This window comes from Tympanuchus pallidicinctus, unplaced genomic scaffold (genome assembly GCF_026119805.1).
Source record: "Tympanuchus pallidicinctus isolate F22 unplaced genomic scaffold, pur_lepc_1.0 scaffold9, whole genome shotgun sequence".
Classification (NCBI taxonomy): domain Eukaryota; kingdom Metazoa; phylum Chordata; class Aves; order Galliformes; family Phasianidae; genus Tympanuchus; species Tympanuchus pallidicinctus.
The window spans coordinates 1,886,079-1,903,308 of record NW_026294813.1 but is presented as its reverse complement, the minus strand read 5'-3'; the positions used below and the strand labels follow the sequence as shown (position 1 = coordinate 1,903,308).

At 43.3% G+C, this 17,230-nt stretch overlaps 2 protein-coding genes across 3 annotated transcripts; both read left to right on the top strand.

Moving 5' to 3' along the window:
* Positions 1-653: 653 nt before the first annotated feature.
* Positions 654-7,484, top strand: CENPH (centromere protein H). 2 transcript variants are annotated; one of them, XM_052670282.1, is made up of 9 exons: positions 654-820; positions 924-979; positions 1,236-1,278; positions 1,673-1,744; positions 2,440-2,496; positions 4,405-4,468; positions 4,749-4,800; positions 5,764-5,894; positions 7,362-7,476. In XM_052670282.1, the coding sequence occupies exons 1-9, from the start codon at positions 720-722 to the stop codon at positions 7,461-7,463; spliced, it is 678 nt and encodes a 225-aa protein (XP_052526242.1). In that variant the 5' UTR covers positions 654-719; the 3' UTR covers positions 7,464-7,476. The 2 variants fall into 2 exon arrangements, with proteins under 2 accessions (XP_052526242.1, XP_052526241.1); XM_052670281.1 differs by having other exon boundaries at positions 656-820; positions 5,764-5,924; positions 7,362-7,484.
* A 500-nt stretch (positions 7,485-7,984) lies between these two features.
* Positions 7,985-15,522, top strand: MRPS36 (mitochondrial ribosomal protein S36). Its single transcript, XM_052670283.1, has 4 exons — positions 7,985-8,351; positions 8,848-8,911; positions 13,982-14,184; positions 15,379-15,522. The coding sequence occupies exons 1-4, from the start codon at positions 7,992-7,994 to the stop codon at positions 15,394-15,396; spliced, it is 645 nt and encodes a 214-aa protein (XP_052526243.1). The 5' UTR covers positions 7,985-7,991; the 3' UTR covers positions 15,397-15,522.
* Positions 15,523-17,230: the final 1,708 nt, after the last annotated feature.

Genomic DNA, 17,230 nt, shown 5'->3' with positions numbered 1-17,230 from the left:
GTGTGCTTCTTAAGGAAGTATTTCTTCCTCCTTGAGTAAACAAAGGCAACACTATTAGTTGACACGATGCTTTTGCTTAGGAGAAGGCCAATACTCAACATTGACTTACTGCAGGTAGATGAGAAACAGCAGTTTCTAGCAAAGTACCTGCTGGATTTATCCCCCTGGATATGGTTCACTTCCTCCACCCATGCTGCTGCTGCTTTCTGCTTGGCAGGAGCTGCAGAGACTTCATCTTGCTTATTTGTTTGCAGGCAGTAAAGAACAAGCATGCCAGGAGCAAAAACTTCAGGACAGGCGTTATGACGCAGCTGCACTCTTTGCTCATCTGCGACCTCGCCCTGCCTCTCGTGGATTCCTTCTGTCAATTCCAGTAGCGTAAGCAACGAGTTTCTATTTATTCTGTCTTACGTATTTTACTTCTAATAATAAAGATTGTTGTTTCCCGCTGCAACCTCGTCCCGTCTGTTCTGAGCTGCGGGTCCGCCGGCGGGAGCTGTGGCTGACGGGCGGGCGGCGACGCTAAGCGAGCACCCGTGCGTCACGTATCGCTGGTTTTGCCCTGCCGGCAGTGGCAGCGCCCTGCCTACAGAAGCCGACGCTCCGCCCCGAGGAGAAGCGGAGCGCTGCCGCCATTGGCCGCGGTGCGCGGGCGGAAGTGCGCGCGACCGGGCGGCTCGCGCTGGTTGACGGGAGCGCGGCTGTTTGAAGGAGAGGCGATGGCGGGGCGGCTGTCGGAGTCCGTCGGGCCCGGGCTGGGCGCCGAGGCCGAGGATGCGGCCGATTCGAACGCGAAGCGGGACGTCCTGGAGCATCTCTGGTTCGTGCCGCGGGGCGGGGAGGGAGCGCCGCGCGGACGGTGGCCTTGAGAGCGGCGCGCGGGAGGGCTAGCGGGCCTGACGGTGTCCTTCGCTCCATTGCAGCGTGAGGACGCATCTGAAGCAGCTGGCGATGGAGTTCAGCACCGCCTGCCCCCACAGTAAGCCGCCGCCGGGGTTCGCTTCCCCGCCCTATGGGGGCGTTCTTGTCGCTTTTCATTCCCCCGCGTCCCTTTTCGCCGTCGGCACGTCTCTCGAGCTACAAATGGAAGCACTCGAAAGCCGAATCGTTCCTCTGGCGCAGCGGGCGGGCGGGCGGCGCGATGCGACGGGCGGGGAGGGGGGGCGCCGTGAGCCGCGCTCCGGCACAGCGCTCCGGCACGCCTGCGGCGCTGAACTGATGGTCTTGCTTTGCAGGTGAAGAGTGCAACAATGGTATGGAGTTAAGCTTCGTCGAAAGGTATGCGATTCCTTACGGTCGAACTTCTCGGTTCGGTTCCCAACCGTTCTGCAGTTAAAACACGCCAGAAATGCTCTTCTGGTTATCACTGCTTGGTAAGAACTCCTCGTGACGATCCTTACTTTGTAAGGGTTCAGTTAAAGCGAGTGAACTATGGCAAAGAGATATTCCTTTCCATCTTCTAGTATAGTTCTGTATCTGCCTTGATTCCTGCCATGTACATTTACAGTCCTTCTGGTGATGGCTGGAATTCAGTAGCATATTTCACCATGTTAAAATATGGAACTTGAATAATTTTTAGCTTAGAGGAAAAACTCATTGCAGAGAGCAAGTAAAGAATTGGAGATTGCTTTTTAACTTCTTTGTTCTTTTCATGTTTGTTTTTTTTTTTCAGTGGCAAAGAAAGTTTGGAAGAATTGGGGAAAGTAAAAACTGCCTTTGAAAGCAAAGCATTAGCCTTACGAAGGTAGATGGCTTTTCTTCCCATTTAGCTGGAGGCTTTCTGCTGCTTTATCTGTGTGCACATGCATGCACAATTGCATAATTCTAATTAAAATAGGATTTCAAAGTGATGTAGCGTGAGAGATTTAACACCATTGAAACCCCAGGAACAAAAAGGCAGGTACCGTAGGAAATAGCAATAAATGAGTAGAAACATATGCAAGCCTCTGAGATCCTGCAAAATTACAAAAAGGCAGTTTGTATGTATATCTAGAAACAAAGCTGTTGGTAGTATTTAACAAATTCCTATGTAAGGGTGGGGGGTGATAGTTTTGTGTCTCCTATGTTGCATGACTGTTCATTTGAATTCCTACCTTTGCCCAGCATCCCTCCTGCAGACTGGGACCAATGGTGTCTGAAGCATATTTATCAAGAGAGAAATGCATTGTTACTCCTACAAATGGTTGATTAATACACTTTTCTTGTCCTGAGAATGAAGCTTCAGTATTTAACAAGTTTGACATTTGAAAGTTACTGTTGTGGTTGTTTTGTTGCTTTTTTTTTTTTTTTTTTTTTTTTTTTATACGCATTTCCAATGCCAAAGTAGATATAAATAGAACTTGGAAATCTCTTTTCTGCTATTTACCGAAATAATCTCTCAGTTGAAATCTGTTTCTGTCAGTGTTCATCAGAGATATGTTTCTTCTTTATACCACCCAGGATTCAGCTTACGGATGCTCTGAGAAAGAAAGTTAAACAAAATGATGGTTGCACACGGTAAGGTTTTTTGAGTTCAAGCTTAGCTTTCGCCTTTGTGATTTTCTCCCTACATATCCTAACAACTTCTTTATACTCTCCACAAGTTGCCTGTCCCTTTTTCCACAGGAGGTAGACACTCTTTTTCTCCTGGAGCCTCAGAAAAAGTTCCCTGTTCAACCATGCCAGTTTTCTTCCCTGCCAGTTACAGGAACAGCACAGGAAGACAGCCTGTTCCTGCACCTCTAAGACTTCTTTCTCAAGGAGCTCTGGCTTTCCTGGACCCCTTACCCTTCAGGACTGAATCCCAAGGATTCAGGGTCCTGAATAGTTCAAAGTCTGCCCTCTGGAAGTCCAAAGTAGCAGTTTTGCTGGCCCCTTCCTGACTTCATGAAGAATGGAGAACTCTATTGTTTCATGATCACTCTCCAAGACAGCTCTCAACCTCCACACCTCCCACTAGTCCTTCCCTGTTCGTGAATAGCAGGTCTAGCAGGGTGCTTCCATAGTAGGTTCTCTTACCAGCTGTATCAGGAAGTTAACTTCCACACACCAGAAACTCAGACTGCTGTTTCTGCACTATGTAATATTTCCACCATATATCAGGGAACCTGAAGTCCCCCATGAGAACAAGGGCTAGTGATCACACAGCTTCTGTCAGCTGCTCACAGCCTTATCTGTCTCTTCATCCTAGTTAAGCAGTCTGTAACAGATCCCCCCACCAGGATATCAACCTTGTTGGCCCTTCCCCGATCCTCGCCAATAGAGACTGAAGCTTATCATTCCCAGCTCTGAGCTCAGCAACTTAAAAACACTCTCTAAGGCAGAGAGCCAGGCTGCTGCCCCTCTCCTTCCATACCTATCTCTTCTGAAAAGCTTATAGCCATCTACTGCAATACTCCAGTCATGGGAGCAATCTCACCATGTTTCCATAATGGAAACTAAGTCATAGTTTGCCTGCTGCCATTTGCCTCATTTCCAGTCCCTGACCTTGGCCTCAGGGAGGTAGCACACTTTCCTACAGATAGAGTGTGGCCAATATATTGGGCCTTCCTTTTCCCTCAGATGGGAGTTGCCTATGACTACCCTTTTTTCCTTCTTGGCACAGGCAGTCTTGAGGCATGGAGTCGATTGCCTCACACTAGACAACCGCTGGGTGGACTTTCCACATGTCCTCACTCACCTCTCGAGATCCAGAGCCTCAAACTTATTGTGTAGGAGTATCTGGGGAATTGAGGTAGGTAGGGACAGGGTTTGCCTGTAACACTGAGCTGGGATCTGATTCCATTCCTCCCTTGTCTCCTAGGTCCCCTCCCTCTGCCTAACACTGACAGGGAGGGGATCCACCACTGTTTGGGGTGTATCACCACAGTGCCTTTCTCACAGTTATGGCAGGGAGTTACTCCACCTGTCTATCTCCTGCTCACAGTCCCTGATGCTCCTCAACCTCTCCACCTGCTCCTTGAGTTCTGCCACCAGGCTGAGCAGATCTTATATGTGTTCACAGCTCATGCAGGTAGTATCCCTGCCACTCTAGCAGCAGCAGCAGGTTCTGACATTCCTTGCATCCAGAGATCTGAACAGCCACATTCTTAGGCAGGCACTCCATCTGATCTCCATTACATCCCTGTCACAGGCGTGAACTGGAACTCCATCAGGAACTCCATCCTTGTCATTCTCGAGTGCTTTGGCTTCCTTGTTTCACAGGCTTTATGACTCAAAGTATCAGACAAATTTAACTGGAACATTAGCAAAACTGGGTGGAAATAAGGAGACTATATAGTGCTTACAACTATATTTGGTATAGTACCCTTTATTTTGGTGTTAAGATAAATGGCCATTTTTTGATTAAATAACTTTGGTTAAAGCATTTATGTTGTTGACGCATCATAATGGTCATAAATAATGAAACTTTATTTCCTTCATTAGACTAATTATGGAAAGAATGAAAGACGTAATCAAGCTCAACTGTGAAATATTTCAAGCTCATCAGGTAAGAGTCGGTTGTACCTTCTGTTGCAGTTACACAGGCCTGCCAACTTCAGTTGGCAGTTTCAAGGAACAGTTTCAAGTGACAGGAATGCACAAGTCATTTGAAGTAGATATGTGGCCCAAATGTGGTTCCTAGGGTCGTTAAAATTAGCAAAATGGTTACTTAATATGAATATGTGAAAATGTCTGCTTCTAAAGCTGCACTTAACTGTTTCTGCAGACTGAATTAGCATCATCAACATTTATAGGAGATAACAGTCCAGGATCTTTTTTTCTTTCAGCAAGCACGTGTGATTAGAGAGAATTTGAATGACATTAGAAGGAGAAGATACCGTAAGTGTTTTATATATATTGGTTTTGTGTTATAATTAAAAATATGGTTCACATCTTAAACTGCTTCTTCAGAAATATTAAGTAACTATGAAATTCCCAATACAGTTAGAAAAATTCTGAAGAGGCGTCTGTGAAGTATATAAAAATAAGCTTGTATGACGTCTACATGAAAGTAAGACTGATACAATCATATCAGTCAGATAGTAGGCCAGAGATACAAGAGTGTGCTAAAAAAATGGTGATGATGTTTCAATATTCAGTTCAAGCTCCCCAGCAGGTTACACTTTACTTACGAACTCAGATCAGTTCTTAGAGGCCTAAAGGATATTTTTTTTGTCAAATTGTACTTTTGTTAAATGTTTGTGAATTAGGAGTGACTGGATTTACATACAAAGAACTTCTGTAGTAGTATAGGTCTTGTTATTCAATATGCTTATTACGGTGGATCAAACTTAGATTTGAAATAACTTTTCAATAATATCTTGAGAAATAAGGGAAGGAATACTGGGTCAGGGCTTCCTGTTCATGCTTTCTATTTAAGAACTCTCCCTTATTCATCCTAACTTTTAGCCTAGTTTTCTAGGGGTAATATTACTGGTATTGTCCATGTGTCCCTTGTGTGACTTTTGAATTTGCTTTCCATCACATTTGAGAAAGGGAAGATCTGAAATGCCTCTGTCTGTAAAACTGTGCCAAATGAAGACAGGGTGTGGGACAGGTGTTCAAATCAGCGTCCATGTCTGATGGAAATGCAGACAGTTTTGTTAGCTGCCAGGGAACCAGTCAGTGTATGTTGGTACCAGATACCCACAGCATTTGTTTCTTGTGGAAGGTGCGTTGGAGGAAAGGGATGGAATGAGTTTTATCTATTACAGTGGAATGTCTACAAGCAAGAAGCAGCTCTTTAGGTCTTCTGCCCACTAATCAATTTTTGAATGCTTTGTTTTCCTAATAATGGAACAGTTCTGAAACAGGCCGAAGGAGAGAAGGCGCTGCGAATTTCTACCACAATGAGGAAAAAAAAGGAAGTAGCAAGAATGAAAATCAGTGAAAAGTTGAAGTTACTCCATAGGAATGTACAGTATGAAAGGAAGGTGATTGTGTTAATTCAGAATATACTCCAGGTAATATTATAGCTTTCAGAAGCAGTTTGTAGTTTGCACTACAAAAAGATAACTACTGAATGTAACTTCAAACAACAAAATTGTGTTTTCTAAAATCTTTTTATAACAGCATCAAATTAAAAAAAACTGCAGTAAGGCATATCTTATTGTTTTAAAAACCAAAAGTGTTCAATTATTAGGAGCTTGTATGGAATAATTACTTACAGAGTTTAGAAACAGTCTATCAATGTCCATCTCTCTGTTCCCTTAAAACTACATAAATAATGCATTTTCCAGAAGTGTGTCTATCATGGCAGAGGCCATATTTCCTTACATCGTGAGTCACCCCTACACCCATCAAACCAGAATAAATAAGTAGGTCTGAAACCTGTGATACCAGTGAGCCAGACTGCTTCTAATTATGTGTTGCCCTTCACAGTGTTGTGAAAATGTTTTTAAATGTTTTCATCAGTGTAGCCTTCATGCTCTTGGTTACTCATCTGTCAGCTACTGCTGAATAGTCTGTATTAGTAAATCTGGCTGGCAGATTTCCTGGAGTTTGGCATCATGCGAAGTAAGGTAGAAAACTGATACGAGATTTGAGTAGGAGGAGAGCTTCCTGCAACATCCTGTGCTTAGAGGGGCTCTACTAAAGCTCTGCTGCTGGCTGGTACTTGTCTTTTCACAGCATCACTTGCAACACCTTACTTTGCAGATCAGTGACCTAATTAATGCAGAGATGAGAGGCACAGTGAATTACAGGAGCTCTGAGTTTGTCTAATTAGTTATGGAAATGCAGTGAAGAATGCAGTTTCTTTAAATACACATGCGTGTTGAGGTGTTTAGATGGAAGACAGGATATAACTATTCTGTGAATTCATATGCTCAGAAGAATATCAAGAACAGAAAAAAAGCCACGTGTTTTTGTGTTGCATGCTTTGTCTACCAGTGGTTTGAAATGTGTTTCTTCTCACTAAGAATGGGAAATTGATTGTTTTAGTGGGTTCTGTGTTACGTTTAACTAGTTCTATTTATGTTCTAAATGACAGAAATGGACAAGTCTTTTTGGTTAAATTTAAAAATTCCCATGTTCAATCCAGAAAGGCAAAGTGAGAATGTTAGAAACTGTATCATTGTGTGTTAGGGCAAACTTTCTTTCATGTGGTTAAAAAGAAAAGTAAACAAACCTCTTAAATTGCTATCTTTAAAATAGGAATAGTGTGCCAGCACCAGCAGAAAATCTAAAGGGCTGGTTAGTTTGCTTGTTTTTTGCCCTTGTGTTGACAGTAAGATCTCCTCCCTCCCCTAGTCCTGCCAGGCACTGAAAAAAATGCTTTCAGTGTCAAGGACTTCCAAATTTGGAAAGAAAAAAGCAGATAAAAAAGCCAACGCTCCACCTTTTGATCCTTTTTTGAAGACATTTGTGGTTTTTAAACTATGTTTTTTTCTGTCTTGCAGAATATCATAGTTGGATGCCAAGTCAACTGGATGAAAGATCCATCTTTAAAAGCAATTATTCTACAGCTCGAGAAAGATATCTCCATTCAGAATCTCTTGTAGTCGGCAAGATGGTGTTTAATTGTAGACTGTACTTACTTAACACATTGTATCTTATTTAGTGAAATCAGCCTTTCAATTTGAGATTTCAACCTTTCTGAAATTTCTCTTATCTACAGACCCAGGATGTAGCCGTGCCACTCACTTTTCCAAAATGATATTCTAACTTGGTAGATAACAGATGTGACAATACCTATTGCATAGCTGACTAAAGGAGCTGAAGAGCGAGCTTGAGCTGTGCTATGCCAAGAACTCATTTCCCCATGAAATGCAGCAACAGTACAAGAAATAACCTGTGTGTTACGATCACTTAGGCAGAGGGGCTGACGGTGCAGCCCTGCCACCAACCTGCACAGAGAGGTGCCCGCGTGGCCCTGTGCCACCAGGCTGTGGGCACCACAGCCCATGCAGAGCTCAGGCTGCACAACTTGGTCCTAACCTCATTTTAAGCTTTGGACTTTTTCTGTGTGCTCTGAAGTGTGTTTCTGCACTGCAAGGTGATTAGCTAGGTGGAGCGCCCAGCAATTACATATGGTGCTGCTGCGGCGGTCCCACCTGGAAAACAGGACTGAGGTGAGAAGAGCGGCTTCGCGCGTGCGAGCAGCGCCCCACCTTAAGCGCTGCCGTGCCTGTCCTGTACTCGATCGGCTAAACCTATCTGCGTCTAACGGCCTAAATAAAGCCATGAGTTTCTGCAAGGGCGAGGCGTCTGCTTTTCAAAAGGGCGGAGTCACCTCCCGCGGTCGCCCCGCCCGGCGCCCTGCGGCCCCGCCCGTTCTGCTCGCTCTGCCCGCGGGGCGGGGCGCGGCGCTGCCCCTCGTGCGGGCGGCGGTGCGTGCGGCGGGGGGCACCATGGGCAGCAAGATGGCGGCGGCCGCTCGGGTCGTGCAGGTACCGGCGCACTCCGCGAGGGCACGGCGGAAACAGTGCGGTGGCGGGGCCGGCTGCTTGGCGCGGCCGAGGGGCCACGCTCGCGGCCGGCGGGGCCCGGAGAGGCCTGGGCCCGGGTTGCGGCAGGGAGGCCGGCGGTGTCCTTGGACTGGCGAGGGGGCGGGCGGCGGGGCCGGCCCGGAGCGGGTCCCGCGGTGCGCGGCGCTCTGTGAGCTGCTCGGGGCTCCCTAAGCCGCGCGGCGGTGGCCGAAGGAGGCGAAGGGAACGCGCCGCCCCTGTTGGGCCGCGAGGGCGGAGGAAGACCTTCAGAGGTGAAGTTCCTCCATGGCTGGAAGCGAAAAGGCGGCCGCTGAGGTGGTCAAGCTGGCAGTGCGCAGAGCAGCGGTATGGAGGGGCTGTATAACGGTGCGTGTCCCTTTGTATTACTGCGATGTTGGTGTTTGTCGGAAGTACACGTTATTCACCTTATTTTCTCTTCTGCCTTGTTACGTTGCAGGTAGTGAAGCCACATACTCCGCTGATTAAGTTCCCGGACAGAAAAAGCGGTCCCAGGCCTAAAAGTAAGTGTTTTGCCTGGGGATGCAGCAGGCCCCAGATCTCGTTGCCTTACCGGTTATATACCAGAATGCACTTTCTGCTTCAGCCAAATGACTCCACTGATTCAGAGTAAAGTTTCTGAAAAAGGATTGTTTCACAGAATCATAGGGGTTGGAAGAGACCTCATGAGAAATCGTGAGTCCAAAACCCTGCTAGAGCTGATACCTTGCAGCAGGTCAGACAAGTAAGTGTCCAGGTGGGTCTTGAATATCTCCATAGAAGAAGACTTCACAACCTCCCTGGGCAGCCTGTTGTAGTTGCTCTGTCATCCTTACTGTAAAGAAGTTCTTTTGCATGTTAGTACAGAACTTTCTGTGTTCAAGTTTTAGGCCATTTCTCTTTGTCCTCTTGCCACGCCACAACGCCACCAAAAGAGCTTGGCCTCATCCATTTGCCTCCTACCTCCAATTAGATATTCATAAACATTTACTGAGTTCCCCTGCAGTTTTCTTCTCACCAGACGAAACAAACCCAGGTTACTCAGCCTTTCCTTGCACAGGCTTTTAATCATCTTTGTGGCCCTCCACTGGACTCCTTTTTTGAACTAGGGAGCCCAGAACTGGACACAGTAGTCTAAATGTGGCCTCACCAGGGCAGAGAAGAGGGAGAGAATTCCGTTCCTTAACCTGCTGGCCACATTCTTTCTAATGCACCCCAGGATATCATTGGCCTTCTTAGCAACTAGGGCTCAACTGCTGGTCCATGGCCAACCTGTTGTCTGCGACCCCCAGGTCCTTCTCTGCAGAGCTCCTCTCCAGTAGGTCACTCCTAACCTGTAATATGCATGAGATTATTCCTCTCTGGGTGCAAGACTCTACACTTGCTTTGCTCTTGTTCAACCTTATCACGTTGCTCCCAACTCTCCAGTCTGTCCAGGTCTTGTTGAATGGCAGCACAGCCTTCAGCCATTCCTCCCAGTTTTGTATCATCAGCAAATTCCTCGAAGGTGGACTTTATCCCTTCATCCAGGTCACTGATGAAGATGTTGAACAAAACTGGATCCTGCACCGGCCCCTGGAGAACACCGCTCTGTTGCTGGCCTCCAACCACTCTGCACTACTGATACAGCCCTCAGAGCTCGGCTAGTCAACCAGTTCTCAATCCACCTCACTGTCCACTGATGTATCCCACATTTTTTAATTTTCATAACAAGGATGTTGTGGGAGACAGTGTCAAATGCCTTGCTGAAGTCAAGCTACACAACATCCATTGCTCACTCCCCATCTATTCAGCCACTGATGACATCATAGAACATTATCACTTGGTCAAGCATGATTTCTCTTTGGTGAATCTATGTTGACTCCTCCTGATAACCTGCTCTTCCAATTGCTTGGAGATGGCATCCAGAAGAAGTTGTTCCGTCACCTTTCTAGGGCAGAGGTGAGGCTGACTGGCCTGTAGTTTCTGCGATCCTCCTCCTCTCCCTTTCTGAAGACTGACATTGGCTATCCTCCAGTATCAAGACACCTCTCCCATTTGCCAAAACTTTTCAAAAACAATAGAGAACAGTTCAGCAATCACCTCTGTCAGTTCTCAGCACGTGAGTGCAAACTGTTGTAGGCCATAGGTGTGTGTTTTGTTGGATTTTGGCTAGGTGCTTTCTGACCAGATCCACCTTAACCTACAAAAACTCTTCCTCTCCCAGACTCTCTCTCTTACCTCCAGGGTCTGGGATTCCCGAGGGCTAGTTTTAGCATTAGAGACTGAAACAAAGAGGGCATTCAGAACCTCTGCCTTCTCACTATCCCCTTTTACCAGGGCACCGATCTCATTTATTAGGGGACCTACATTTTCCCTCATCTTCCTTCTACTGTTGACATACTTTAAAGAAATTTTTTTTTGTTATCCTTTTCCTTGTTGGCAAGGTTTAATTTCAAGAGGGCCTTAGCCTTCTTCGTTGTATCCCTATGGGCCCTGGCAACATTCCTGTATTTATCCCAGGTGGACAGGCCCCTTTTCCACATTTAATTTCTTATTTTCTTTTAGTTTATCCATGAGTTCCCCACTTTTAGGTTGAAATGACTCTTTGATGTCTTCTCTACAACTGGAGGAATACAAATAATAATGCATGTCTATTTGTTCCATCTGTTCCTTGGTCAGACCAGATTCTTGAAGATTTCCTACTCACACAAAGTCCCTTTTTTGCATGTACTCATATTCACCTGAGCTGGTTGTGCCAAGGTCAGCTTTAAGGATTCAGTGATGTTTACAGAAATGCTGTTGCATTTTCCTCATCTCTTCTTTTCTTGATTTTTGCGGTATTTAATGTTTGTTTTATTTTAAAACCTTGGTTGCAGGTGGCAGAGCTATCCCACTGTAAGTTTTAAGAAGTGTTTCCTGGTCTTATTAATCAGTGCTGAGAAAAAAAAATATTTCCATGGCCGTCTTTGAGACATCAATCTATACCTATAGCTGCGTTGATGTTTATAACAGTACTGAAGATGCTATATTTAGACATCAAAGCTATGTAAGCTGAATGTTGTTGTTTCTCTTTGGAGTCAACAAAGCATTTGAAACTAAAATAGCAAATGTCTTACTTAAATAGCAAATATCTTAGAAAGCTGTCTTACATTGCTCTCTCTTTTATTTTTTTTTATTTTATTTTTTTTCCTAATACTCAGGTCAAAAATTTTCAGCACCAGAATTATCTCCTGGAAGACTTGCTTAGACATCTAAAGATTCTTCTTTTTCTTTTTTTTTCCTAATGTTCAAATACTGATGGCTAAAAACATGAATTTTAAATTTGAGAAACTACTGCCTTCAGACTCCAAATTCTGTAAAACAATCTGAAGTGTGAAGTATGACTGTTCAGTAAAAAGAACATTTGGAAGCAACTTAGTACATGAGTAACTGTTCTATATATTTGTCGTAGCATTATTACATCTGTAATGCAGCTGTAAGGCTAGTTTATCCATTTACACAAAGCATCTACAGTGCACATCAGTGCCACTTCTGTCATGCCTATGAACTAGTCAGGAACTATGTTTTGGGATGACTTTGTCATTCATACCGCCTCTCATGCTAGTGATCTGCTTTCTTAGAGGCATAAAAAGCGTGTTACTTACGTCTTGTTTATCTCTGCATCAGAAGAATTTTGCCACCATACACTTTTGTTCTATGATAGACCATTCAAAAATTGCAATCTGTCTATTTGCTCAAAGGCTGCAGCAGTAACTGTGTCTCACTATACCAAACAGCCAAACAGAATGTTGCAGATCAAGGCTATGCTGTTAGAAACTCTGTGCTTGAAAGGCCAGTGAAATTCTTTTATGGTATTACTATTGCAGTATGCTATCAAACAGGGAAGGAAAAAAAGTGGTAGACAGTGATGAGCTAAAGCAACTGCAGCTTAGGTCTGATACTTATCAATCCTGAGTTCTCATGTTTCTACTTGACTAATGCTTTTGTTCCAACTGTATATCAGACTTGAAACTATATGATAGAGGAGAATCTCAGGCAAATCTAAATGTTTTCATGGCATATAAAACAAGCTTGGAAAAAGTTTCTCATTTTTCATATATTTTATCTTTTGAAACAAAAACATATTCTAGGCCCTACTAACCAAAACTGCATGAAATCTGGCAAACAGCTCTTCTTTCTGTTCTCCTTTTCTGTTCCCTTTGCCTCCACTCTGAAATTTTAGAATTTCATCATAATGGCATACCCTCTGTTCAGCTGGTGTGCCTGTTGATGGGCTCTCTTCCTCCTTACTCTATTTGAGACCTCCTTTACTGAACCAGCTGATCGATTTGTAGCTTTCAGGTACAGTTTTTTGACTGAGAACTTCTTGGTACACCTCTCAGTGACGTTTTTCTGTTTTCTGTTATATTTTTCATTGCTTTTGTGTTTTTTTTGGGGGGTGGGAATTTGTTTGTTTTTACCAACAGTGGCTGGATGACTTTGCTGCAGCTGGTTTTCATTCCTGTCCCAAATGACTCAGACATCCTATAGCTCTTCCTTTCTCTTTACCAATTTTGCTGGAGGCAGCAGGGAGAGGTGCAGACAGTATTGAGGCATCTTAACATCTTTGCTCAGTCTTGATGATGCTGGTTGTTGTATAATTTTGAGTCCTTCTATTCCAGCCACTTAGATGTTGTGTTCTTCTTGATAATTTTTCAGAGGCACTGAGAAAAGCTTCCTGTGGAAGCATTCTGCTTTATCAGGTCTTTTAACTTTATATACAGAGGTCTTCAATACTTCTGATGTAAACATATAGCTATGGGACTCAGTCCTGCCTGGTATGGTAATTGTATTTGTGCTGTAAGTCCTGACATGGAGGGACAGACCTGAGATCCAAAATGCTGATTTATGGTAACAGTGCCTGCTTGTTACCAGTTTTCTGTTCTCAAACTGGAGGCGGCTTCCCTCTTGCAAATTCCTTAAGTTTGCTCCTTGACCTCACCTGTAAAGTATTTAATATATGCTACTTGGTCACTACATCTCATTAACAGTTTGATCGCTGATACTCAATATGCGATCCTCATTCTGCACATTACTGACATAATTTGATACACTTCACTGTCCGTTGTATAATATTAAAAACAAGTGCAGAGTTGCATGTGTTGTGGTATGTCACTGTTGTGACATTCACCTTTCTGTAAGCCTCTAGCTCTTTTTCACCTGTCTTTCTTTACAGTTGCAGTAAACAAAAGCATCATCTCAGTGGACCTTAGTTATTCATCTTAATTGTCGTTCTGCTCCCCTTACCCTCTCCACAACACAATTATGATACTGTATACTTTTTCTGCAAGAAAAACTTCCCACTTAAAAAAAAAAAGCCTTTGTTAGGATATTTACTGATTTCATTTTTCTTTCCATATTAACACTTCTTCCACTTGAATATACTATCTTTTAATTTCAGAATATTTTCATTGTGCTTTTGATGTATTTAGTAGGAGTAAAAACAGGTTATGATCAGTTGACTATATTAATATCTGTTAGGACAAAAGTAATTGTCAATGACATATTTGCCACTCGTCTAATTGTACAATATCGTTACATTTCTTTACACTGCTTTTCAATCTGGGTTTCAGTACAGGAATCTCTACAAGCAAGTGTTCCATCACCTCATGCTTCAAATGCACAGGAGTCCATAGGAGGGAGACCACTGGCCTTTCAAAATATTTCACCTGTTAGTAGGGCACAAGGTGCACCAGACACTTCTGAATTAGCAAGAATCTTACCTCAAAAGTACAGAAGGAAACTTATGTCAGTTGAAGAGATTGAATATATTCAAGTAAGTCTCAGTAACTGTTGTGTGTTCTCTTATTTACCCAACATTCTTCTTACTTCTGCAGGTTCTTAAGGTTTCACGTAAGATAATACATTATAATTTTTTGTTAAGAAAAGCTTTTGCAGCTTTGATACACAGTACCAAAACTACAAATCCTTGAACCTTGAGGTTCGGAGCTCTTACTGATCAGTAGCTTGTGGTGTTGCCATGAGACCCAGATTTAAAGCAGAGGTAGACAGGTAGTGATAAGTAGAGCCTACATTAAGCATAGTCACTTCTTGTTTTATAATAGATGTTTAATGTATAATGTGAATATGTTGGATGGCAGCACTGAATTCTGCTTGTGGACCAGCCTTTGCCAGGTGGCTGAAGCACAAAATTAATAAAAACTATTTTGGAAAGTATTATGTAATGGGAAGTTAATTGTTGCACTTATAATTATTGGGAACATTTTAGCTAAGTTTGATGGAAATATTTCATGAAATATTTGCAGTGGCAGCATTACATGGGAAAGTCAAGGAAAAACTGCTTTTCTTCTGTAACAGTTTTCAAATGTAAACATTTTTACTTAAAAAGGGAGAATGCACAGAATTTGAAGAGCTAGACAGTAGCTTTGTCAAATGATAAGGACACTTAAAGGATAACAGTGTTAGTACAGGAAACCTATTTTTCAGCATGAAGTGGGTTGACTATTTAAATTTGAAATAAAACGATCTCTTTCCTGTAGGTACATACATCTTTACTTCTTTACTTCCTTTTTTTTTTTTTAAACCATGAGGCAAGTTGTAAAATAATTTCTGATTTCACATCAAGATTATAGCGGCTTACCTGGGCTTTGCTTTTAGTTTGCCCTTTGGAATTTGGGCAGTAAAACAAACTCTGAAACTACTACTACCGCTGTTTGTCTGACCTTTCTAAAGTGAGTGAAGTCGTATTTCTTCCATCTGAGAGAATAGGGAACATTTGCAAATATAGGTTGTAGAGGTTTTTATACTGTTTATATTGTTCCATGTGGAAAATGAGCTGTTAATGATAATTTTTCTGACGTGTAGCGTGTCCATTATAGATTAAAAATCAAAGTGTAAATAAGTTATATCTAGGACTTGTTTGTTAATCTGTAACTGCAAAGGAAGATTGGATCTCAATTTCCCTTTCTTTTAGTGAAAAATAGTTAACTGTCTATTTTTTGCTTTGCAGCGTGGAGGTCCAGAATAACTACAGAAGATAATTTGCTCACCACTGTTGAAGAAAGAAGTATGGTGTTCATCATATAAGCTTAATAGTATACTGATAGTTTTAATAAAAACCCTACACAAAGGTGTAAAGGTTGACACAATGCTATTAATTGTGATGAGAGATTTTCTGTTGATAACTAATAGCAATTGATGGCTACATCATTAGAATATTTTTCTAATTAGCCATTCTATGAATCTGGCAATAGAACAAACTGAGTTGGTTTATTTTCCTTGTTAACAGATCTTCTCAGGGCTGGCTTCACAGGCACACTCAGAGACTCATAGAATGGCTTTATTTGGCTGGAACCTTAAAGACCATCTATTTCCAACCCCATGCTGAGGGCAGGGTTGTCACCCTTTAGATTAGGCTGCCCAGGGCCCCATCTAGTCTGGCCTTGAATACATCCAAAAATTGGGGTGTTACACCTTCTCTGGAGGAACTCTTCCAGTGCTTTGCCTCCCCCCCTCCCAGGAAAAGAATTTACCCCTACTGTCTAATCTGAATATCCCCTCTTTTAGTTTAGAACCATTTCCTATCATCATCAGACTGTGTAAAAAGTCCCACTCCATCCTGTTTACAATAAGCTCCCTTTAAATATTGGACAGCCACAATGGAGTCTCCCTGGAGCCATTTCCCGGCTGCATAAGCCCAACTGTCTCAGCCTTTCCTCATAGGAGAGGTCCTCTGATCCTCCTCAGAATGCACTACAGCTGTGCTGCATCTTTTTGTGCTGGGGTCACCAGGCATGAATACAGTGCTCCAGATGGGGCCTCAAAAGGGTAGAGCAGAGGGAAACAATCAATCACCTCCCACATCCTGCTGGCCTCCCCCCTTTTGATCCAGACCAGGATACAATTGGCCTTCCAAGCAGCAAGAACACATTGCTGGTTTGTGTCCAGCTTTTCATCTACTGGAACCCTGAAGTCCTTCTCTGCAGGGCTGCTCTTTGAGCTCTCAGCAAGTTTTTCTCCTTATCTGTGCACATATCAGTGCAATGCTTTGTTGAATCTCATTAGGTTCACATGAGCCTACTTCTTAAGCCTGTCCAGGTCCTGTTGGATGACATCTGTTCTGTCGTATGAACAGAACCCTCAGCATGGTATTGTCTGCAAATTTGCAGAGGATGTAATCAATCTGTCAATTAATTATGTCATTAATAAATCTGTTAAAGAGCACCAGTTTCAAGATGGAGTCGAAGGGAACACCACTCATCACTGGCCTCCTCTTGGACATAGATTCATTGACAGTAACTCCCTGGCTGCAATTATCCAACCAACCAATTATTATCCACTGAATAGTTCACTCATCAAAACCACCTCAATTTAGAGATAAGGATGTGGTGTAGGACCCTGTCAAAGGCCTTGCACAAGCTCAGGCAGATGACATCAGTTGTTCTGTTGTCCACTGATGCCATCACTTCATTGTAGAAGGCCACTAGAAGGATAAGGCACAATCTACCATTAATGGGACTGAACTGGCTTTCCTAGATAATCTCATCACACATGTGTTGAAAGACCTGTTCCATGACCTTCCCAGGCACAGAGGTGAGGCTTAATAGCCTAATGGCCTGTAGTTCCTTGGGTCTTCATTCCCTCTCTCGCTTTCTTAAAAATGGGAGTCATTTCTCCAGTCACCAGAGACTTTGCCTACCAGTCATAACTTTTCCAGTATGCTGGAGAGTAGCTTAGAAACCTATCAGCCTGTTCCTTTAGGACTCCGACATGTGTGTTCCATAGACTTGTACACATTCAGTCCCATGAGGTGGTCTTGGACCTGCTTTTCTCTTACAGTGGAAGGTATTTTTCTACCCCAG